Source organism: Dipodomys spectabilis, unplaced genomic scaffold, assembly GCF_019054845.1.
Source record: "Dipodomys spectabilis isolate Male_0828 unplaced genomic scaffold, ASM1905484v1 ptg000015l, whole genome shotgun sequence".
Classification (NCBI taxonomy): domain Eukaryota; kingdom Metazoa; phylum Chordata; class Mammalia; order Rodentia; family Heteromyidae; genus Dipodomys; species Dipodomys spectabilis.
The window spans coordinates 5,471,370-5,495,390 of NW_024870692.1; the positions used below are offsets into that span (position 1 = coordinate 5,471,370).

The 24,021-nt window shown below is 41.4% G+C and overlaps 1 protein-coding gene across 1 annotated transcript in view; it reads right to left on the bottom strand.

The window, feature by feature from the left end:
* The window catches only part of Ggh (gamma-glutamyl hydrolase), a 34,609-nt gene extending 15,096 nt beyond the window's left edge, over positions 1 to 19,513 (bottom strand). Inside the window, exons 1-6 of the mRNA XM_042666061.1 lie at positions 19,304 to 19,513; positions 15,447 to 15,561; positions 10,546 to 10,596; positions 6,245 to 6,329; positions 4,507 to 4,645; positions 47 to 153 (exon numbers count right to left, since the gene is read on the bottom strand). Of these exons, the coding sequence (XP_042521995.1) occupies positions 47 to 153; positions 4,507 to 4,645; positions 6,245 to 6,329; positions 10,546 to 10,596; positions 15,447 to 15,561; positions 19,304 to 19,409 (603 nt within the window). The 5' untranslated portion in view covers positions 19,410 to 19,513. The remainder of the gene's footprint in view (positions 1 to 46; positions 154 to 4,506; positions 4,646 to 6,244; positions 6,330 to 10,545; positions 10,597 to 15,446; positions 15,562 to 19,303) is intronic.
* Between the last annotated feature and the right edge of the window lie 4,508 nt (positions 19,514 to 24,021).

The following is a 24,021-nucleotide window of genomic DNA, read 5'->3' on the forward strand; positions in this document are numbered from 1 at the left end:
TATTTGCTCAAAGAATATTGAAGTCATTGAGTAACTGATGTGATACCTGCATGGAGAGGCTCCATTTGTGGAAATTTGCAGTCAGAGGTTCTATGGCTAATGATAGCAGTAAGTCAGGAGGAAAATTATGGAACATTCTGCTCTGTATTGCACCTAAAATAATGTAAACACAAGAAAAGTCAGTTTATCTGTAGCCAGTGAAGTCATTATGAAGACATAATCAAGATGACTAAGGGATAAGCAGAGGATGGCATTTCCAAGCAAGATTTCCAGTCGAGCACAAAATATGCAAATATAAGTGCTCAAACGTAAGTCCCTTTCCTTTACATTTTAGTATAAATAAATGACATTTTTCTGCTTAGAAGAACTTGTAGGCTAACCAGAGAATCTTTTTCCTTGATAGGTAGATTAAAAGTTTTGGTGGGTTAGATAGTGGGAAAATGTAAATTAAAACTACAATAAGATACCAGTTTGCATCTATAACTTTACAAATTTGGCTACAGTCAAAAAGGTGGAAAGTAATAAATGTCAGCAAGGAAGTAGGGTTGTTGAAACCCTTGTATATAAGCAGATAATTCTAACTCCATCTCTGAAAAGCAGAGAAAACTTTCCAAGTGTGTGTATATTTATTTTCCCAAGGAAGAATCCAAAATTTCCAATGCATTTTCAAAAGTATCTGGAGAAGGAAGGAAGGAAGGAAGGAAGAATGGAAGGAAGGAAGGAAGGAAGGAAGGAAGAAAGGAAGGAAGGAAGGAAGGAAGGAAGGAAGGAAGGAAGGAAGGAAGGAAGGAAGAAAGAAAGAAAAAAAGAAAGAAAGAAAGAAAGAGAAAGAAAGAGAAAGAAAGAAAGGGAGAGAGAGAGAGAGAAGAAGGGAGGGAGGGAGGGAGGGAGAGAAGGAAGAAGGAAATCAGCAATGTACATACAGAAGAATATTAACCAAGCCAAAATCTTTGTACTTAGTAAACAGATCAAAGAAGCATTACACTGTAGTTGCCAACTGTGAAGACTTTACTATAGACAGAGATATAGAGTAAAATACCAATGGAAAGTTTTTTTTTTAAAGTCCTGATGTGCTCAAGCCTTGGTGCTAACTGTTCCAGTAGAGGCCTAATGGCTCCCAAGAGAATTTCTGTACCTTCCAGCACTCTGTGCATAAACTGGGTTTCTGCAACATGGCACCAAAAAGTCTGACCTAAAACATGTACTTCACACATTTCTTGCAATGATAAGGTGAGATAATGGAAGAAAGAGTTTTCAGAGAGCTTAAAGCATTGGTGACTCACATCTTTAATCCTAGCTCTCAGGAGGCTGAAATCTGAGCATCTTGGTTTGAAACCTGGCATGAAAATCCATGAGACTCTTATAGCCAATTAACCACCAAAAAAAGCTGAAGGTGGAGCTTGGCTCAAGGGAGACAGTCCTAGCCTTAAGGGGAAAAACACAGGGACAGGGCCCAGGCCCTGAGTTCAAGCCCCAAGACTGGCACACATACAAAAAAAACTGTAAAGCATTCCTTAGGTTCTATGTATAACTACTATTACTTCCTTCCAAAGGCCTTATATGAGAACAGAAACAGTTCCTAGCACTACAACATGAAGATCTAGAGATCAGATAACCAAACTACAATGATCAGGGATCATTATCTGCTTGTGCTCACACCATCCAGCAATTCAGCAGCCCCAGGCCTTCCTCTCCACCAGGTAAGGCTCAGAGGACTGGCTTAGCAAGGAATGTAGTACCAGAGGGAGTGGTGACATAAGGTAGAGGACCCAGGGGCTCCTTATACTGCTAGGTATAAAGAATCTCTGGTCTCTGTTCTAGGTGTCTAACAAAGGGTATTTAAAACTACTGGAATGGTAAGAATGATATTGCTATTATGCTAATGAAATGACTAAAGTTCTGATTATAGGGAATGGTGAAGGACTGTCTACTGCCTAATCAAGCAAAGCACCAGGTGTATGCTCCTGTGCTTGTCTGAAAGGTCATTCTGACCTTGGCCCCTAGGAGACAATAGCCACCCCAGGTAGAATATTCCACTCTAGGCCTAGCCAAAGACACCACCCTTGGCCTCTAAGAGACCATTTTTTTATTTTCTGCTTCCTTGTTAAGATTATATAAACCTACCTCAAAATCCAGTACCTCGAACAGCCTCCAAACCCATGGGAAGGTCTGTGCCCCTCACTGGCAATAAACAGTCTCTAGCCTGTTGACAATCAAGTCAGTCCTATTCCTTTTCTGTTCTCTTTCATTTTCCTAACAAATGGAAAAGTGGCTGGCATGTGAATTCACCAGTGGCCAATGATTCAGTCAATCATGCTTTTGTGATTAAGCACTAATAAAAAACTTTAGATACCAAAGTTGATTGTGTTTCCTTGCTGGTAAGCAAATACAGCACTCTCTTGAGGTCTGTGAGTTATTCTAATATATTAGGAAATGTGAGGAGTCCTAGGAATTACAAATAGGTAGCAGTTAGAAAGAAGAGTGGGGGCTGGGAAGGTGGCTCAGTGGTAGAGCACTTGCCTTGCATGCATAAGGCCCTGGGTTTGTTACTCCAGTACCACATAAGCAAAAAGGGGGGAAAAAAACCCGAAGTGGCACTGTGGCTCAAGTGGTAGAGTGCTAGCCTTGAGCTGAAGAGCTAAGGGACAGGGCCCAGGCCTAGAGTTCAGGCCCCACGACCAGACCCAAAAAATAAATAAATAAATAAATAAGAGTGGTAGCATACGGCTGTGATTTTTGTGGCTTACTGAAATAAGGATGCTGAATGTAATGGGTCCCATTGGCCACATGGTAGATAATAGGATATTGGGTTTAACTGGTATCTTCATGGTAGAGTCAGGGAAGTCCCACCTTCCAAGTGATGGGTGTGCCTGAACACCTAGAGGCTTGGGCGGGGACTTGGACAGGTTACTGACCTGCCAGTCTTGGGTCATGAACTCTCAAGCTCCCTGTAACCCTGTCCCCTGACCTGACCCTATGTAGGCCCAGACCAGCTCAGGCAAAAGGATGCCATGCCACACATATCTCCTATCTATTCATGCCTTGTTTCCTGGCTCTCCTCTGGTCAACATTGCATCCCACTCCAGCTTTCCATTAGAGCTGATCTGGTTTCTTGGTATTGTTTTTCTGCTCTTTCTTTCCTCTCCTGTTCTCATGGCTCAGTTTTCTGACAGTATTAAGTGTATTCACAGGGTTGCAGGTCTTTGTGAAAAAGAATCCATCTGTGATTGCTGGTCTTTATTAGAAACACTTCCAATCTGACCTCCCAAAATGTGGCTTCTCTCTTTTCTCAGAGTATAATATCAATCTTATTGGGCACTTTGTCCTTTACCTTATAAGAGCTATAATAACTCCATATGCTTAGTGAATTAAATTATATTATGCCCTGTGGGAATTGACACAAAGTATACAGTCAATGGGGAGAAGCTAAAACTATTCTAATAGTTAAGAAGTATTAAGCATTCTGGTAAGAAAAATCACCTATTTTAATTTTTACCAAAACTTCTAAGAGGTAGGTCCATTTGCAAGGAGGAATTTACAGCTAAAAGTCATTAAATAATTGTTCAAGGCTGTAGGGAGAGACTGAGGACTCAAAACCAGGACCGATTTCCAGTTCTTAATTATATATGGTCTTGTATATAACTAGAAGCAATGAGTTATCAACATTTAAAATTCTTGTATGGGGGCAGAATAGTGAGAGTGTAGAATGAGGAAGAAAGAGCTACTGAAGGGTGAAGAGGATCAAAGGACATTATGCATGCACACACACATGAAGAGCTAACCCCACCATCTTGAGCTAGGCTGCCCTCAGAGTAACCCCAAGAAAGAAAGAGAAAAAAATCACAGGTTGCCACCAACCCTGCCCACCCTTAAAAATGCAGAACAGCTGCCCAAGTGTTTCAGAAACAGAACATACCAATAGTTCAGAAAAAGGGCAGTGCAATTATGTAACTGCTTGTGTGGAAATTCCCTAAACTTGTTTGTTCAATACTATAAAAGCTGTGCTGATTTTGTGCTCGGGGCCTCTTAGCGTCACCAGTTACCAAGTGCGCGGAGGACCAAGCTCAAGCTTGCAAATAAATGACTCTTTTGCTATTTGTATTGGTCATGGTCTCTGGTGGTCTTTCGAGGGTTCTGCGTCCATGTACAATACACACACATATGCTTATATATACATATATAATGTAATTAATATATCCCAAAGGGGTAGAGAAAAGAGGAGAGGAAGGGGAAAATGATGGAAGGGGAAATTTGTTCAAAGTAAACTTTTGTGCATGTGTGAAAATATCACAAACCCTTTCTCATATTACAAATGGGACCTAATTCAAAAATAAAACAATCAAAAAGATTTTTTTTTAATTGAGAATTCTTCAAGTCATCCTCAGGGACATCCTTTGGCATGGGTAAAATACGCTAGAAGGGAACATTATATGTGACTTTGATACTTGCTGCTAACCAATCCTATTCCCTAAGCAGACAATAAAGAGTTTGAAAGAGAATTCTCACCTTTAGTGAAGTTCAGCGGCAATGCTTTTGAGAAAGTGTCTGTGAGAGTTAGTAAGCACTCCCCACTAATCAGATACGAAAGCTCCTCAAATCCAAGGCACGTACCCCACAGAGGAAAGTAGTCTCCATCATCAAAACTCTTTGGAGAGAGAAAGCAAAAACCAAGCTTACTCAAAAGAAATTTTTAAACAAAAATTATATATATGGCTTCTCATTACCAGCCAGCACATGAGATAAACATGCACAGATTTCTGTGAAATTTTCCAGGATCCATAAATACACTATCAGATCAAAGACCTAAGACAGGCTGGAAAAGGCCAAGAATTATTTAATCTAGCTATTAAAAGTTATTAAACCAATGTTTCAAATATTAAAGTAGTTATTTACGATAATACTTAACAGAGAGTTAGCAAGACAGTAGAGCCATCAAGATTAATTATAAAATTGAGGTTAATACTTAAGGGGAAGAGTAAGGACTGTAAGTTAGGGTTCAAAGGCAGACCTAATATGGGCGTTTTTCATGTGCCAATTCTGGGACTTAAACTCAGGCCTTGACATTGTCTCTGAGCGTCTGCATTCAAGTCTAGCACTCTACTACTTGAGCCACAGCTCCACTCCAGCTTTTTTGTTGGTTCATTGGAGGTAACAGTATCATGGACTTCCCTGCCTGGGCTGGCTTCAAATCCTTAGATCTCAGCCTCCTGGGTACTCTGTTATTACAGCAGTAAACCACTGGGCCCCAGCCAAATGTGGGCATTTTCAAAGAAATAGCCAGTGGCTCTTCATGTTTGATTAATATAGCCTAAGTTTATGAAGTAAAGATTTTCAAAGAAACCCCATCTGTGTTGAAGAGCCTACAGACTGATTGACTAGAATATTATAATAGGGCAGATGAAATATTACAGATGAAGAGCCAAAATTATATGGGGTTATCTTTTAATAGCCACTCACTATCAATATATATATATATATATATAGTGACCATCCATGTGAGTCCAAGATAATACTTTTGGAATGTACTGTTAAACTTAGACCTCTAGCTTCCCTCCACCCTAAAGCTAAGAAAGTTCTAACATCTGAAACCTGTAGAAGAGTTTCTATACTATATTGTGGCCTGCCTACCTATGCTCCCACTAATGTCGTTGGAAAAAGCATTAATTTATGATGCATTTCTGTTCTGTAGCTATAAAAGCTAGTGTGCCTTCTTCTACATCAGAATATATTATTTATATATTCTGTGTTCCAGGGCTTTGGTCACTCATATTGGGTTCAGAATAAATCCTCTCTTATTCCTTTTGGAAGAAAAGCTATGTTTTTCTATCTACAGGTAACTGAAAAGCAAAGTCAATGGGATTGAAGGAACTGGCAAAAAGAGTAGATTTTTTAATGATTATTTTATTATGAATGTGAGATATATTTAGAATGAGATATTAAAAGTGAGAATTACTCATGGACGAATAATGCTCAGTGCAAAATGAAAGGATAATAGGCTAGAGAGAAATACTAGAAATACTAAGCCTAGAATTACAAGGCTGTAGTTCACACCAAGAAACCTTAATTAGATGAAGCATGAGGCAGGCGGAAGCACTTTGTGCTGCCTGGAGAATGGTGCCTAAAAGATGAGAGGGGTAGGCTGGGTAATTGTTAAGAGAGTATTACCACATGCCTAAAAGCAGAATCATCCTCCCAGATGCCCACAAAACCTTCTCTAGAACAATATACAATCACAGACATTTACCTGTATGGCCATCTTGTAAAAAATTTTAGCCACGTGGGCATATTCTGAGTGTACAAGGCTAACACTTCCTCCAGGTAAAAGGAGTCTGAAACAACAGCAGTGAGATGCATTTCCCCCATGAACACAAACAGAACATAATCTTTTTCACTGTAAAACACATTTTTCCTTTAAAAAAAATCAGAAAATTAAGGCACAGATACATATGCATATATACACATATAATATATACATAAAAGTTTTTATCTTAGTCATTTAGAAATTGCTGCTGTTAGCAACACTTTAGTGTGTATTCTTTTAAAAACATTTTTTCGCTTTTTATTTAATGACACAGAGTATGAACCAATTATATAAATAAAAGGAGAACAGGAGACTACCCAGAGCTAGAAATCAAATAGAGGCAAAATTGCCATTGTAGACAGATTTAAGCTAAGATTATCAGTGACATCAAATCAACCACTGGTCTACAAATGTGAGTTTTAACTCATATCTTTTGTTTTCCAGTACCAGGGTTTGAACTTAAGGACCTTACATTCAGCATGCTTGCTCAGCTGGTGCTCTACCACTTAAGCCATGACTCCAGTCCTAATTCACAATATTTTTAACTATGAAGAAGTAATCATAAAATTTTATTTAGATTGTAATTAAATATCTACAAAATTTTATTTTCTGTCAGGTGCTGGTGGTGTAACGCTAGCTACCCAAGAGGTTAGAATCTGAGGATCCTGGTTCAAAGCCAGCCTGAGCAGACAAATCTAAGAGAATCTTACCTCCAATTTACTAGCAAAAACATGGAAACTGAGGACTGGCTAAGTGAACAAGCACCAGCCTTGAGTATACACACACACACACACACACACACACACACACACACACACACACACACACACACACACACACACACACACTTATTACCCTGAAATCTTTCCAGAAAGAAGCACAATAATAGAAAAACCTTGAAAAGAAAACAAAGACCATTCAAAAGGTCTAGGAAAAAATAGTCACAATAATTTGCTTTTCTTTTATTCTATCAAAAATATGAAATATTAAAAAAAATTATGTGTGATGCTGGCTTTTTAAGCTAGATGTATAAAACCTTATTAGATCTTAAAATAACTAAGGATATTCAAAAGATATCTGGCCTTTCCGGCCAACAAAAGTTCGAATAAACATATAATATTCTGAAAATACATAAATATGAATTAAAGATACATGAAAGATCACTTTTGAAACTGTTTTCCTTCAAAAAACTATATTGTGTGCTTCTCTGAGTTAGGCAACCGATTAGCCTGAGACAAAGATGAGCCCTTCAACTGTTAGGAAGATCAGTCTTCTAGAAGACACTTAAATACCTCAGTGGTCTGCCACAAAACCATACTAAAAATCCAACAATTTAAAATGACTTCATTAAGTCTCAATAGTTCTGGAAAATCAGAACTGTAAAAGCTTCATTGGGCCAAATTTGCTGTTTCTAATCCTCAAATTCTTTTAGCTATTCTCATTAGAACCTCCCTCCCAGATGATAAATTCCCCTAAGGCAGGCTCTGTCATTTTCTTTTCTTGTAAAATAGGAGCTCAATAAAGGTGATTCTGAAGTTACATCTGACTAAGTGTTCAGAAACAGTAAATTTTAGCAAGTTTCCCCCATTCAGAGCCTAGCATGCAATTCTTGTGCTGTGGACAACTGCGAGCAGCTGGTGTCAATGAAGGATAATGTTGTGGAAGATAGATGCAGAAGGCCTCTGGTCAAAGTAAGAACCAAAGCTGCTTCCCATGGAACAACAGGACAAGAAGGCTTCCAAAAATATTTATTCCCATTTACACAACTACTACTTCAAATTCCTTTCCAAATAGGAAATGGGAGAAGACTGGAAGAGATGAAGTGATTCAAAAGCCTATTTTAGTGCCCTTCTATTATAGTCTAGCCTGGAATTACTTACGTTTGTCCTTTCCAAAGTACTCTTTCCATGTGGACATTGTAAATGTTTTACTAAATTGACCTAATTTTACACTAAATATTTACTGATCCAAACTAAATGAAAGACAGACAATTTTTTTTTTTTTGATCTGGTCGTAGGGCCTGAACTCTGGGCCTGGGCGCTATCCCTCAGCTCTTCAGCTCAAGGCTAGTGCTCTACCACTTGAGCCACAGCGCCACTTCCGGCTTTTTTCTTTTTGCTTATGTGGTGCTGAGGAATCGAACCCAGGGCCTCAGCCATGCAAGGCAAGCGCTCTACCACTGAGCCACCTTCCCAGCCCCAAGACAGACAATTTTTTGAACATAGCTTAAAAATACCAAACAGATGAAGGTGGTTTTTAAAAGTAAAATAACAAAGCTCTTCAGAAAAAGAAAAATAGTTTACAAGAAAAGTAAGACTTCTTCTCACCCTATTGCCAATCAGAAATAACTGCTGTTAATACCTGTTGTTACAAGCCGGGTGAGGTGGCTCACACTGGTGATCCTAACTACTCAGGAGGCTGATCTGAGGATCATGGTTCTAAGCTAGCCCAGGCAAGGTGAATGAGACTCTCATCACCAATTAATCACCCAAGGGGAAAAAAAGCCAGAAGTGGATCTGTAATTCAAGTGGAGAGCACTAGCCTTAAGCAAAAGAAGCTCAGGGACAGTGCTCAAGCCCTGAGTTTAAGCCCCAAGACTACCACCAAAAAAAAAAATCTGTTATATTGTGCCAAAAAAAACCCCAGCTTCTTCCTTCTTGGTGTAGTTCCTCTGTTCTTTGGGAACAAACTTGTTTCAAACTGTAGTGAAAGTGAAGGTCCTGAGTTGTCACCTCCTTATATAACATTTAGGCCTGGGGAAATGGAAGAACATTGGTCACCTTTATTCTGTGCTATAATTTCTCCAACCATGCAATGGAAAATAGGGTTGAATCTGACCCTAAAATAGAGAGAACTGCTCTCAGCACTGGTTTTTTTTAAATATTCTAAAAAAGGATTTTTTACTTGTTAAATATATATATTTATGCAGATAAATATATATATATATACATAATTGTGCCAAGTTGGTAGGAATACACATCCCTGCCTTACAAACCAGAACAGGACAAGTGCCCTGGGCAAAGGTAGCATGACCCTGTCTCAAAATCAAAAAAGGAAAAATGAGGAAGAGAGAGGACTGGGATGTAGCTCAAGTAGCAGAATACTAGCCATCCCCATTACCCCAAAAATAAACAAACAATGAATGCACCATTCTGTGCCTCGTTTTTTTTTCACATAACAAGATTGTCCCCAGACAACAACAATCCAAAGCAGCATCTATAAAGATCCTCCTTGTTAACTCCGACATAATACTCAATTCATTTCACTTAGTCAATTTCATTTAACTAGTTCTGATAGACTATCAGGTAACTTCCAACTTCATCTTTTCATCAACAATACAGTGCCTGTGTATAGGTCTAAGAATTTACATAAAGAAAGTAATATATTCATTAAATAAAATTCCCAAGGCAAAAAGACATGCATTTCTCTTTTTCAATTTTTATTGTAAAGGAGATGTAGAGAGAGGTTACAGTTATATGTCAGGTATTGAGTAAATTTCTTTTTGAAGAGTGAAAGACATATGTTTCTAACTGAAACACATATTGCAAAACTGCCCCTGAGAAACTCTGTAATTATTATTATTATATTGCCACTAATAGAATATAAGACTACTCATATTTTCCTCATTATCTCACCACAGAAGATTAGCATATTTTGATCTCTGCCATTCTGAGAGTCAAAATGTTTAACTGCTATAATTAACCATATTTCCCTACATGAAGAGTTATATAAAACTTTTTTTCATATAATTAAAAGTCTTCTTCTGTAAGTTAACCAATTCTATTTTGTGGTGAAGGTAGAGATTTTAAAAAAAGCAATTCCAAGTTCTACTGAAATTATCTTTAAAAGATAACCACTCAGTTGTCTTCAAATGTAAGACTTAAAGTCCTCTAAGCAAGCAGCATTATTTACAATTCAAAGTGGCTTCAGTATTATTTAAGACAAGCATTAAAAGAACAAAGATCATGCTGCACTTGTAAAAATAATTGCCTGTGTCTACTATGTACTAATTATGTATTTCCTAACCTGACTCCTACTTCTCACAGCACTTTTACCATCTCCCAAGAAAATATTTCCTATAAAGGAACTCAGAAAACTAATATTTATGATAGTTATATGAGAACTCTGATCACTATATAGAAACACATATTAATACTTACATGTTTTTTGAAAAAATGGACAGATATGTGGACACCAATAAGTAGTCAAACCAAGTGATCATTAATTGCATTAAGCCAACTTACCCATTGATGGATCGGAATATATGTGAATACTCTGCAAATGTAAGATCAGTCCTGAAAATTTACAAAAAAAAATTACTGAACACTCATTTCTGAAACCTAGGAGGGGAAAACCTCCAAATGAAGTCAATATATTAATTTTAAAACTCAAATAAAAGTGTTTGCAGTACTGGTGATTGAATCCTGGGCTTCTTGTATATTATACAAAATACCACTGAACTACATACCCAGATCAAAAAATAATTCTAAAATATTTGACAGCACTATATATCTACCTTCCTAGAGACATTTTTTTTTTCAAACTCCACGAAAGCTACATCATTATATCCATGTTTTGCTAAGCAGACAATTAAGTGTCTTTCTGGGGTCTAGTGACATTCAATCGTGTACAGAACGTGCTAATATGCAAAAGATGAAAGACCATGAGAAATGAACTAAAGAAATTTGGTATTGGAAAAGTATGTCCTAAGATGTGAATATTAAAAGCCCATGAGAATTAGACAAGAGCAATTTCTGTTTGCAAAGAACTATAAAAGAATTCTAAAATCTTGTTAGAGTATATGTAAAAACTAAACAACAAACTTTATTATCACACCACTTTAACAACAGGAAGCTCTGGGAAATAAAAACAAAGAAGCAGAAGCTGCAGCAGCCAATCTCTACCTAATTCCACCCATTAGTAGCGAAGATGTGAGGACTGTTGTTTTTCCACCTCCAGACCAGCTCAAATTTAATGGTACATAATAGATAGATCACCATAGATAGACTAGCCTAGCAATCCTCCAGTTCCCTGGGTCAAACACTGAAGCACAGAAACAGTGGGACAAAGGCTGAACCAATTAAGCAGTAAAACCCACTAGGCACGATGTTGGAAATCAACTATACAACTTGGGAGAGAGGGGATACAGGAGAGAAAAACTGGAAGAGAACGAGGGAGTGGGTGAAACTGATCAAGAGGATATATACTCATTACTTGACTTATGTAACTATAACCCCTCTATACATCACCTTTACTGTAATATTTAAAAGAAAAAGAAGGAAAGAACTTCCGAACAATAACCCTGTTATCAATCCCTAGAGGAAACCTGATAGAGATTATCAATGACAATTGTTTTATTTAATTTTATTGTTAAGGTGATGTACAGAGTTACTATCTATGACAATTGACGGCCTTTAATTAAGTCACAGTAAGATGTTTTGCGCATCAATAAAATGTCTATGAAATCCTTGCTCTCCTGTGTTTAGCAATCTTCTGAATCTATGTGAGAATAACATGTCACCTGCCCCCTCCATTCTCCACAAATATGGATTTACAGTCTTATGCCAACTATAGCCCATTTCTATTCCAAAGAACAGTTTGAGAGGGAGTCAGAATACCAATCTCATTATCAAGCAGATACCTTGGATGCCAACAGTTACTTGTACTCTGCCAGAAAATCCTGTGGGTTCTCCTTAAGTCTAAATAACTTTGTCCAAGTCTAGGTTTGTTGTTCAGAAGTTCAAAGGAAATTTCCTTTGGTCAAAGAGCCAAAAGCCATGGGTCACAGGGAAATGGTGCTCATCTCTGTCTTAAATGTAGGTTAAACTGGAGGAGGTCCTGTCTTGGATAGTGATAGGCAGGTGAAATTTGAGTACACCAGTTCTCAGTAGTCTGCCAGCCCAGTCTTTTCAGTTAGGGTAGACAACAACTACCAGGGGATACAGATCTATAGATCTCTCAGCTGTTCTGGAAGGACTCCTGGGTCAAGCCACTGCACAGACAAGCTCTGGACATTTCATCAATTCTAAATAAATGGCTCCCGCATTGTCTGTGACTACTTCAGGTCCTACGTGTCACTGTTCATGGGTCTAACTGTGGAGTGCATCATCATCTCATCCCTCTCAGAAGCCTACCAGTAAAGAATATACCAGGTTCCACATAGACACAATCTGTGTATTTTCAGACATTTCTGGATACAAGAGACCCTCCTGACCTGAGAAACGCTTCACCTTCCCCTTCACCAAGAGAAAATGGCTGAGTCCAATAATGATGGTAGGTGACCCATACATTCATAGCCTGACAAGGAATGGCAGGCACCAGTCATAAAAGTTTAACCATGAAAAAGTGGAGAGCACCATCCCTCTATAAAAAGTCACACTCCGGTAATTCAGCTTTTTACGAAATCTTCTGACTTATAATTGTTTCCTTAACGACATAAAATACACTATGACTAACTCATTCTTAAAGCAGAAGCTGCCAGCTAATGGGCTGCTGTGTGATCTTTCAGGTGAGTTAAAACTATTCCCCACCTGGGGCTGGGAAGGTGGCTCAGTGGTAGAGCGCTTGCCTTACATGCATGAGGCCCTGGGTTTGATTCCTCAGCACCACGTGAGCAGAAAAAGCCAGAAGTGGTGCGTGGCTCAAGTGGCAGAACGCGAGCTGAAGAGCTGAGGGACAGCACCCAGGCCCAGAGTTCAGGCCCCACGACCAACCAAAAAAAAAAATCTATTCCCCACAAGTCCTACAGTTGGATGCAGAGGAACCTGGGGGCACCAAGCACCTGAGAAACAAAGGCAAAAAACAAAATAGGAGGGGACCAAACACAAACTTCTTCACATCTGGCTGAACTGTGCCTGTCTCCTGTCTCCTGTCTGTTTCCTCCCTTCTAAACTTGAGAAGGTGTGATGCCCAACAGCCAGCCCACAGGCAGAAACCTCACGGTTTTGGGATGATGGCACCAGGTCCGTTCTAGGTCCGTTCTACCTTAGGGTGGGTAATCCTTCTTAGATGAGTCTGGGAATTCAACTCCAGGTATTATATTGTTTCTATGGAATCACGATTCCAGTTCCTTCCAGTGAACTTTGGAAACCCAAGCTGTAGGTTAACCTCTATGCCGATAGTCCCATTTTCAGTGTCTCTGTTATAATGACTAGTATTCTGCAAGTCATCTGGTTTCAAAACTTTCTTCTCTCACATCTATTTCTTTTTTTCCTGTTTCTTTTGTTTGTATTAGTCATCACAACTTACAGGTTTCTTTTTAAGCTTGGACCTACCAACTTCACAGCCAAGGCTCTAAGCCACACCCTCCACCTCCACTCTACACCGTGTTAGAAACACCCGCAGAGCTGAGACACCAACTTTTGTCTCCCTGACAAAGCCTCACCCACAGGATTAGCAGTATACTCTTACTTCACTGTCTGCATTATGAAACTTCCACCATCAAAACCCTGACATACTGCACTGAAGAAACTCAGGAGCCTTTTCCCCAGCCCTAATGCTGCTATTATCTGGATTCTCAGTAAGATTTCATTTGAAAAATCACATTTTCTACCCAAAGAATAAAGACTCATATTAAAAGTAAATGTTGTGGGGACTGGAGGGGAAAACTGGGAGACAGCAAGGGAAGGGGTGACATTGTCCAAGGAAAAATGTACTCTTTCCCTGACTTACGTAACTGTAACCCCTTACATCACATTTATAATAACAATTTTAAAAATTATAAATAGATGTTCATCTGAGATACAGTGAATCAAAATGTAAAAAATAAATCTAGTAAGACATTGCTTACCAATTTTTTCATTATCCTTAAGTAGTTGTACAAAGAGGTTTCAATTCAACTTATCTGTGAGTATAATGCATTTTTAATTCTATTTTATTATGCTTAAGTAGTTGTGCAAAGGGGTTATCATTCAACAAATTCAAAATCGGTTTATAAGTATAATGCATCTTGATGGAGACTGCCCCTTTCATCATTCTCCTCACTTCCTCTCAACTCAACCTCTCTCTTCATTTTCCTAACACAATATAGCTTGAAAAATATCACCCATTCCATTATTTTCCCCATCTCTCCCACCCTACCCATCCCCTCAACTTACCTTGTTCCATTGGCACAATTCCCTAAGCTATAACATTACCATTTTGATTACTATTAATATTATATTGAAACAGTATAATTCTTTTGTTATAAATTTTAAGAAGTATTTATTTATGAAGTAGGTTTTCAGAAAAAAATAAAAAAAGTTTTGTTTGCAAAAATCATTAAGAATGGACTGGGTAAATTTCCCAGAGATTTTAAGCCACAAACTTTAGCAACAATATATTTTAAACACTTATAAGATTTTTGTTTGTTAGCACTTTCCAAATGAAAACAGGGGAGGTGAAGCACTATTCTTTTTTTCTTTCTTTTTTTCCTTTCTTTTTTTTTTTTTGGCCAGTCGTAGACCTGAACTCGGTCTAGGCGCTGTCCCTCAGCTCTTCAGCTCAAGGCAAGTGCTCTACCACTTGAGCCACAGTGCCACTTCTGGCTTTTTCTGTTTATGTGGTGCTGAGGAATCAAACCCAGGGCCTCATGCATGCAAGGCAAGCACTCTACCACTGAGCCACCTTCCCAGCCCGAAGCACTATTCTTATGGGGCCATTTTAACATGAAGCAGTACCAGTACATTAGTCACATCTACATTTCTAACGTAGAATATAAATATAAAGTGTGTGTGCCTGTACTAGGGTCTGAACTCAGGGCCTCATGTTCTGACCAGGCATGAGCCACCAGCATCCACCTGAAGATAACTTTAATGGCCATCTTCTAAAACATCTTCATTGCCTAGGTTTTCCATTAACTTTCAATTATGGAAAAAGTTGGTTTCATTCAAGATGCTGTTATTTCACTGCTTTCGTGGTGTCACGACCATTTTTTTCTGGTAAGAGAAGCTATCATTTCATTCTCAGTCATAATTTGTATAGCATTTTTGATGGCTTGAGAGATATACTGCTTCATACATTAAACAGTTTACTGGGAGTCTTGAGGCATTAGGTTTGTGGCAAAAAAAATCAGGTGCAATCTTACCACATTGAAATGAGATAATCATGAATGATGCATTCATTTGAAATGAAAGAGTTTATACACTGTACAAAACAAGTAACATACCTTATTGGCACGACCCTTCCACCTGCAGACTCTATATACTTCACATAGGATGCAGCAAGGTAGTATTTCCCAAGGTTTTTCATTTCTTTACTTTGGCATTTTTGCATCACAATTCCTACATTGAAAAAAAAAGTCTTAGTTTCATGCAAACTCCCTTACTTCTTTCTCAGAAACTGAAATATATCACCATGACAGTATCCCTATTTTATTCTCTTAATTTACTGAATGAAACAGGAAGTACCTTTGACAAGTCCATCTGTAAAATTTGGGAAAGAAATGGAGGGTGAGCTCAGTCTCGGCCAACTTCTACTTCACACCACCTCAGGTAGACTATGCTCCCAGAGTAGATTAGAATGACACTAGTGTCCTTTATGCAAACCTAGATCTGAGAGGCTTTAATTCTACTGTATAAAGAGAGAGAAGCCGGGCACTGGTGGCTCACACCTGTAATCCTAGCTACTCAGGAGGCTGAGATCTGAGGATCACTTTCCAGCCCAGGCAGGAAAGTCTGTGAGACTCTTATCTCCAATAAACCACTAGAAAGCCGGAAGTGGTGCTGTGGCTCAAGTGATAGAGCACTTGCCTTGAGCTGAAGAGCACAAGGACAGTGCCCAAGCCCAGAGTTCAAGCCCCATGACTGACCAAAAAAAAGGAGAGAGAAGAGGAAGGATAATTAATAAGATGAAAAAGAAAAATGCACAGACACTATATATATAGATAGATATAGATATAAATACAAATATATGTATAGATGCAGTGTGATGTCTGATAGTGCTAAGGACAAAAAAACTAAACCAAAGAGGGGTCCTATTTTTTGTTTTTTATCATCCAGTGTGTTTACCTGTAGACAGGGACATGATAAATTATACAGGTCTCTAGATACTCAGACAGAAAGACCAAAGGAGGATATTCTTAGGAGAGAAATCACAAAGCCTTAATAGGTGCATGATCATATAAAATAATATTTACCCAAATGAACTCTTAAGAAATAGAAACAAAAGGCTTTTTTTCTTTGTTGCTGTTCTTTTGTTTTTTTAATCTTTTGTTTGTAAGTTTATCTTTTGGGGGAGGATAATAGTGGGAAACAGAAAGGATGGGACAAAGGGTGAACAAATACAGGAGTGATACTAGGCACTATGTGGAAAATGAACTATACAACTATACAGCAAGTACAACGGTTGTGAGCCAGCCTGGCACGCTGAAGGAGTCCATCTGAATACATTCACTGAAGGGAGAGAGAGCACCAGGAAATAAGATGGAGATATATATCAGCCAGTCACCACCTTGTTTAAGCACCTCAGGGGTTCTTAAACTTTAATAAGCTGTAAGATATAAGATATAAAATATAAGGATCATGGTTCACAGCCAGACCAACCAGGAAAATCTGTAAGACTCTTATCTCCAATTAACCATCAAAAGGCCTACAGTGGGGCTGTGGCTCAGGTGGTAGAGCATCAGCCTTAAATGAAAAATCTCAGGGACAGCGAGAAAGAAGGAAGGAAGGAAGGAAGGAAGGAAGGAAGGAAGGAAGGAAGGAAGGAAGGAAGGAAGGAAGGAAGGAAGGAAGGAAGGAAGGAAGGAAGGAAGGAAGGAATCGCACAAGCATCCCTCCTCTCCTGTCCGCTCCTCCCATACTCACTTTTCCCATTTCTAACTCTATTCCTTGACATTACACATGTGACGCAAACCCCATTCCCATTTTTGATGGCTGTCATAACCTTGGTGCTTGTTTTAGAGTTCTTTGCACTTTTTAGAGTTATACCTTATACATACTTGGTGCTCAGTCAACAATTTTGTCTTAATCCACCAGGGTGAGCAGAGGTATATTTCTTTTCTGTGTCTTTCATTTAGTACTACTCTGGATAGTAGGAAAAGGAAATGAATCTCCTGTCTTTTTTCCTCCTCCTCCCTGAATTCAACAAGATGCAACTCACTACATAAAGTTACATAGTGTTCTTTGAAGACTAACCATCATTGTAAATAGCTGTGGAAACAGGCTTTGCACACTTCAAATATTAGTATACAATTAATGGTTTTGCATACAATTAATTAATTAATACAATTAGTATACAATTAAAGAAAATATATGAAATGAACGTCTAGTTTGGTTGCAGAATACAGTGCTCAGCTTCTTGGGAAAAATAGCAGAAATGGCAAAAATCCTACACAAGGTGGGATAAAACCTGTTACTTGTCTGCCCAAAAATTTCTTTTGGCAAATTTTAATTTCAGGCTGGTATCTCCTAGATAGTTTTAGCTGACACTGTTCTCAAAAGTCTGTTTCATTGTGAATGAAAGTTGATTTTCCTCTCTGGAAAACATACAGGGGCAAGGAAATAAAAAAAAAAAAATGTGTACTTCACTTGAAGATTATATAGAATCTAGGTGCCAGTGGCTCACACCTGTAATCCTAACTACTTAGAAGGCTAAGATCTGAGGAATGCACTTCAAAGTTAGCCAGGTCAAGGAAAATCCATAAGACTCTTATGTCCAATTAACCACCAGAAAGCCATAAGTAGAGATGTGGCTTAAGTGGTAGAGAACCAGCCTTGAGTAACAAAAAAAGCTAAAAGACAATGCCCAGGCCCTAAATTCAAACCCCCGTTCTGGAACTAAATAAATAAATACATTAGGTTCCCATCGGCCCCGCCTATCCCACGATGCTAAAGATGACAAAGTCCAAGGTAATCTATTACATTTTTCTGCATACTGTACTCTATGGTGAAATACACCCTCAACTAGGAAGTTTTTCCTAAGTATAATGTACATACAGAATTTCTAGATGCAAACTAGCAGGAATTGCTAGCTATGTTTAAAAAAAAAAGATGTGCTTGTCTTTGATTGGAAAACGTCTACGTAAAAAAAAAAAGGAAAAAGGAAGGCAAGGCTGGCGGGCAGAAAGAAAGAAAAGAAAAGAAAGGAAGGAAGGAGAAAGAAAGAAAGGAAAGAAAGGAAAGAAAGGAAAGAAAGAAAGGAAAGAAAGGAAAGAAAGGAAAGAAAGAAAGAAAGAAAGAAAGAAAGAAAGAAAGAAAGAAAGAAAGAAAGAAAGAAAGAAAGAAAGAAAGAAAAGAAAGAAAGAGAAAGAAAGAAAGAAAGAAGGGAGGGAGGGAGGGAAGGAGGGAAGGAGGAAGGAAGGAAGGAAGGAGAGAAAGAGAGACAAAGAGAAAGGAAGGGAAAGAAAAAAGAAGGGAAAGAGAAAGAAAGAAAGGAAGGAAGGGAGGAAGGAAGGAAGGAAAGAAGGAGAGAAAGAGGGAGAGGAAAAGAAAAGAAGGAAGAAGGAAGGAAGGAAAAGAAAAAAGGGAAAGAGAAAGAAAGGAAGAGAAAAGCAGACAGGAAGGAGAGACAAAGAAAGGAAAGAAAGAGAAAAGAAAGAAAGGGCTGGGAAGGTGGCTCAGGGTAGAGTGCTTGCCTAGCATGCAGGAAGCCCTGGGTTCGATTCCTCAGTACCACATACACAGGAAAAGCCGGAGGTGGTGCTGTGGCTCAGGTGGTAGAGTGCTAGCCTTGAGCAGAAGCAGCTCAGGGTCAGCGCCCAGGTCCTGAGTTCAAGCCCCAGGACTGGCAAAAAAGAAAAAAGGAAGAAGAGAAGGATGTCTGCGGGGTTCTTCGCTGCTTTTTTCCCAACTTTGAGTCCAAAAACTAAAACCCCTCGGCGCGGCGGCTGGTTTGCCAGTGCCACCCCGGGCGTCCGCAGGCGCTGCCCATCCCGACAGCGGACGCGCACCTGCCCCGGCCTCGGGGGTTTCCCGGGCAGGACGAGCCGGCTGCAGCCAGCTGCGGACCCGCGCGGACCGCGGACCGCGGACCTGCGCGGACCCCGGCCCCCCCCCCCCGCGGAGCCCCTCGCCGCATCCTCACCAATGATGGGCTTCTTGACCGCGCGCTTGTGGTGTTTGGGCAGCCCGAGGCTCAGCGCCCAGCAGAACACCACCACCACGCACAGCAGTCGGCCCAGGCTCGCCATCGCACCAGCTGCCTCCCGCCGCGTTTCAAAGGCACTGTGTCTGGGCGGGCGGGGGCCGCGGCCACGGACACTGGGAGCCTCGGAGCCTCTTGCTCCCGGGAGCGCGCTCGCAGCCGCGCGGGGCTATGGGAAATGTAGTCCCGATGCGCGGGGGCGGCGGCCGCGGGGCGGGGACGCGCGGCTCCGGGAGCGCTCGCGGCGCGCCCGCCCCATGGCTGAGCCGGGGCCGGAGCGCGCCCCCGCGCGGGACTGCCGAGCCTCTCTCTGCACGACCTCTGCGCGGAGTCGGGGGACGCCTGGGGCGGGCACCCGGTGGTCTCGGCGCCCCGGGAGTCTGCCCTTTCGACTATTCGGTCGACGTGGCCCCCAGTCAGCGGTACCCAGCCGAGGCCTCCAGCCTGGGCCTCGAGGGGCTGCTGTGGTGGGTCCCCGCCCGGGCCAGTGTGGTAACCAAGCAGCCGTGGAGGCCGGGGAGGTTCTAGAAGGCCCCGGAGAACTTTGCGGAGTGAAAGGTCTGGATCCTGTGTCTTGGAATGCGACCCGAGGTCGACCCGGCGTTCGGTGTCGGGGCAGGGAAGGCGGGCGGGGGGGGGGGGGGGGGGGGACGCCTCCATGGGGCAGGGAGGGCGGGCGGGGGGAGGGCCTCCATGGGGCAGGGAGGGCCGGCGGGGGGGGGGCCTCCATGGGGAAGGGAGGGCCGGCGGGGGGGCCTCCACCGGGGCAGGGAGGGCCGGCGGGGGGAGGGCCTCCATGGGGCAGGGAGGGCCGGCGGGGGGGGGGGGCCTCCATGGGGAAGGGAGGGCCGGCGGGGGGGCCTCCACCGGGGCAGGGAGGGCCGGCGGGGGGAGGGCCTCCATGGGGCAGGGAGGGCAGGGAGGGCGGGGGTGGGCGCCTCCACCGGGGCAGGGAGGGCGGGCGGGGGGGGGGGGGGGCGCCTCCACCGGGGCAGGGAAGGCGGGCGGGGGGGGGGGGGCGCCTCCATGGGGCAGGGAGGGAGGGCGGGGGGAGGGCCTCCATAGGGCAGGGAGGGCGGGGGGAGGGCCTCCATGGGGCAGGGAGGGCAGGGAGGGCGGGGGGGGGGGGGGGGGGAAGAGGCGCCTCCACCGGGGCAGGGAGGGAGGGCGGGGGGGGGGGGCCTCCACCGGGGCAGGGAGGGCGGGGGGGGGGGCAGAGGGGGGCCTCCACCGGGGCAGGGAGGAGGGGGGAGGGCGCCTCCCCATCCCCTGAGCTGAAAGTAACGCGCCGACGTCTGAATGGAAACACAGAAGAGTTCCTCCACCCGCTCTAATCACACTGCCTGACTTGCTTGATCACGTGCTGTTCCCAAAAAGGACTTCCTCGATTTGGGGAGACTTACGGGAAGAGGACCCCCGCGGGACGTGTGCCGTTTGCCCGCCGATTTTCTGTGTGTCTGACCATGCCATGGGCACCTGCGTGCGGCCAGACTCAACCACCAGGTTCTTGGGAGTTTTGCCTTTAAAATAAAACCCCAGCTTGAGAAAGGCTCCGGGTGGCAATGTCAGCTCCCTGAGTCTGTGCTGTGTCCCTGGCCGGTCAGCTTTTCACCTCCCCAAATAAATCCATCTTTTTATATGAGACTGTCTCTGTGTGGTGGACTCTCTTCCCAGTAAGAGAAGGAGCGAGACGACGTGTGACCCGAGTCCCTGTGGTGGAGGCCCAACCTTTGGCCAAGTGGCCGAGACCCAAGGGTGGACTCGAACCCAAGGTCGCCTTGCCTTGAAACTGGGTCAGAAGGGCCACGCCTGGCACCTGTTCCAAGGAGGCAGGTCCAGTCCACACCCCATGCCCACAGAACCTCACTTGCAAACCAGAACTTTGGTTCCTATGCATTAAGAGGTTTTGTGAAGATTCTTATATGTATATGGGGGGGGGGGGGGTATAGAGCTATGAGAGATTTGGAGAAAGTGAGATGGAGTTAGAGCTAGATATATATGTGTCCTAACTATATTCATGTATGTATGTATATGTATATATACCTTGTGCCCCATGGAAATAAATGGTCACCTACAAAGGCCAAGATTAGATTGTATTTGCAAACCGACTCAAAGCCAGCTTTTGAGGATGAAAATCTGAATTGCATAATATACTTTACACAAAAATTTAGTCTGGAAAAAAAAAGACAGAATATGACTTGGTGGTAAGAACAGGAGCCATGTCTTGGAAGACTTCACAGAGAATGAATACAGTAAATAGTTTGTTTTAACAAGAAAATCTTGCTACTACATGGAAGGGTGTGGTGAGCAATAATCTCCAAAGATGTGGTGAAATGTACTGTGAAAATGCCAAGCTGGCATATTGAATAGGCAAGGATCATTTGTAAATATGAGTTTGTAGTGTTGGATTAACCACAAAGGCAAAAACCATTATTACAGGGCATTATACTAGGTGGTGTATGTTCATAGCTGATAGTCATAAGAGTTCATGAAGCATAAAAAACCCAAATGTTAATGGGAAAAAAATTGATAGACTTGTCGATATTAAATGTGAACATGTCTATATGATAAGCTAATTGAAAGAAAGGTACACATTTAGAAAATATAAAATATAGTTTTAAAATATTCATTTGTAGAATATACACAGAAATTTAAAAAAAAAACTATACAAATAATGCAGGCAATGGTAGCTCAAGACTACTAGTAATCCTAGCTACTCAAGGGGTGGAGATCTAAGGGCCACAATTGGAAGCCTGCCTGGGCAAGAAAGTTTGTGAGACTCTTATCTCTAATTACTCATCAAAGAAACAAAAGTGGAGATGTGTATCAAGTGGTAGAATGCTAGTCTTGAGACCTCAGGACCAGTGCGCACGCACGCGCACACACACACTAAAATTAATACAATAATAAAACAGGGAAAGTAAACCATACTTTACTAATGATCAGAGGAAATGCAAACTAAAATACATTGTCATATCCATTAACTAAGCCTTTGATAATAACAAATCAAGGATGTATTGATGATAAATGTGTATATGTGTGTGCCTGTCCTGGCTGGACCTTAAACTCAATGCCTGTCTGTACTCTCTCCCTGAGCTTTTTTACTCAAGGCTAGTTCTCTGCCACTTGAGGCGCACCTCCACTTCTGGCTGTGACTGTTTCATTGGAGATCAGAGTTTCCTATTTCCATACTCACACTCCCTACTGTGATGGCATTTGCCTTGTAGCCCTTTCCAGAGCTGTATAGATGTGAGTGCCTTGCTCTTAAATCTCCAGAACTAAATCTACAGAGGTAAACAAGCATCTTTTTGTTATAAAATACCTAGCCTCAAATGTTTTGTTTATAGAATCATAAAACCAACTGAAACAGTGCTCTGGGAAAACCAGATGCATGTATGAACAAATGTACATGTATGTTCTTTGTAGCTTTTATGTATAATGAAATATTTAGTGTAAGTGACCATCAATGGAAGATTTAATTAATTACATAATTAATAGAGAAGATGAAAATAAATGAATTAGGACTACTTATTAATATAGATAATTCTCCTAAAATGAGGTAAAAGAGAGATAAATTATGTAGAGTAACATTTCAAACACCTGAACCAGAATTTTCCTATTTACCTTTACCAGAAAACCATGAAATGTACAAGGAATGCAAGCAAACCTACACCAGATCTGTACATTCAGCAATTCTAGGAGATTAAGCAACCACAAGCACAAAATCAGCAGAAAATAAATATAAGTGCCATGTCCAGTAAACCATCACCTCCTGTTGGAGACTCAAGATGTGGGAAGTAAGAACTCAGAGAGTCTTTGTAGAAAGAGGTTTGAATGATACAGAAAACAAAAACAAAATTTGAAGCCTGAATGAAAATAGCAGACATTTAATTGCCAGAACACTGGGAAAACATTGCTGCTAATTATATCATTGGCAACAATGAAAGAATGTATGATTGAGGGAGACATCAGTTCAAAGTTTCAGATAAGAAGTCCCACAACATAGCAAAGTAAAAAGGGAGAAAGCAAGGATCCATAAAAAAGAATAACAGCCACCCTCTACCTGCCACCACTAAATTATCTATTAAAGGACTATACTGCCATAAGAAAACAATAGGCTTATAAAAATAAATTTCCTAAAAAAAAAAATGCAAACAGCCATGTGCTGGTGGCTCCCACCTATATTTCTAGCTACCCAGGAAACAGATCTGAGGATCACAATTCAAGGCCAGCTCACACAGGAAAAGTCCACGAGACTCTTCAGTTAACCACAAAAAACTGAAAGTGGAGCTGTGGCCCAAGTGGTAGAGCACTAGCCTTGAGCAAAAGTACTAAGAGACAGATCCCAGCCCCAGAGTTCAAGCCTTATTACCAGCACACACAAAAAAAATTAAAATAAATAGGCAGGACTAGGAATGTGGCTTAGTGGTAAAAATGCTTGCCTAGCATGCATGAAGCCCTGGGTTCAATTCCTCAGTACCACATAAACAGAAAAAGCCAGAAGTGGTGCTGTGGCCCAAGTGGTAGAGTGCTAGCCTTGAGCAAAAGAAACTCAGGAACAGTGCCCAGGCCCTGAATTCAGGACTGACAAAAAATAAATAGGAAAAAAAAAAAAACTAGAAGGCAAATTGTGACCTTTCATGTAGTTAAAATTCTTC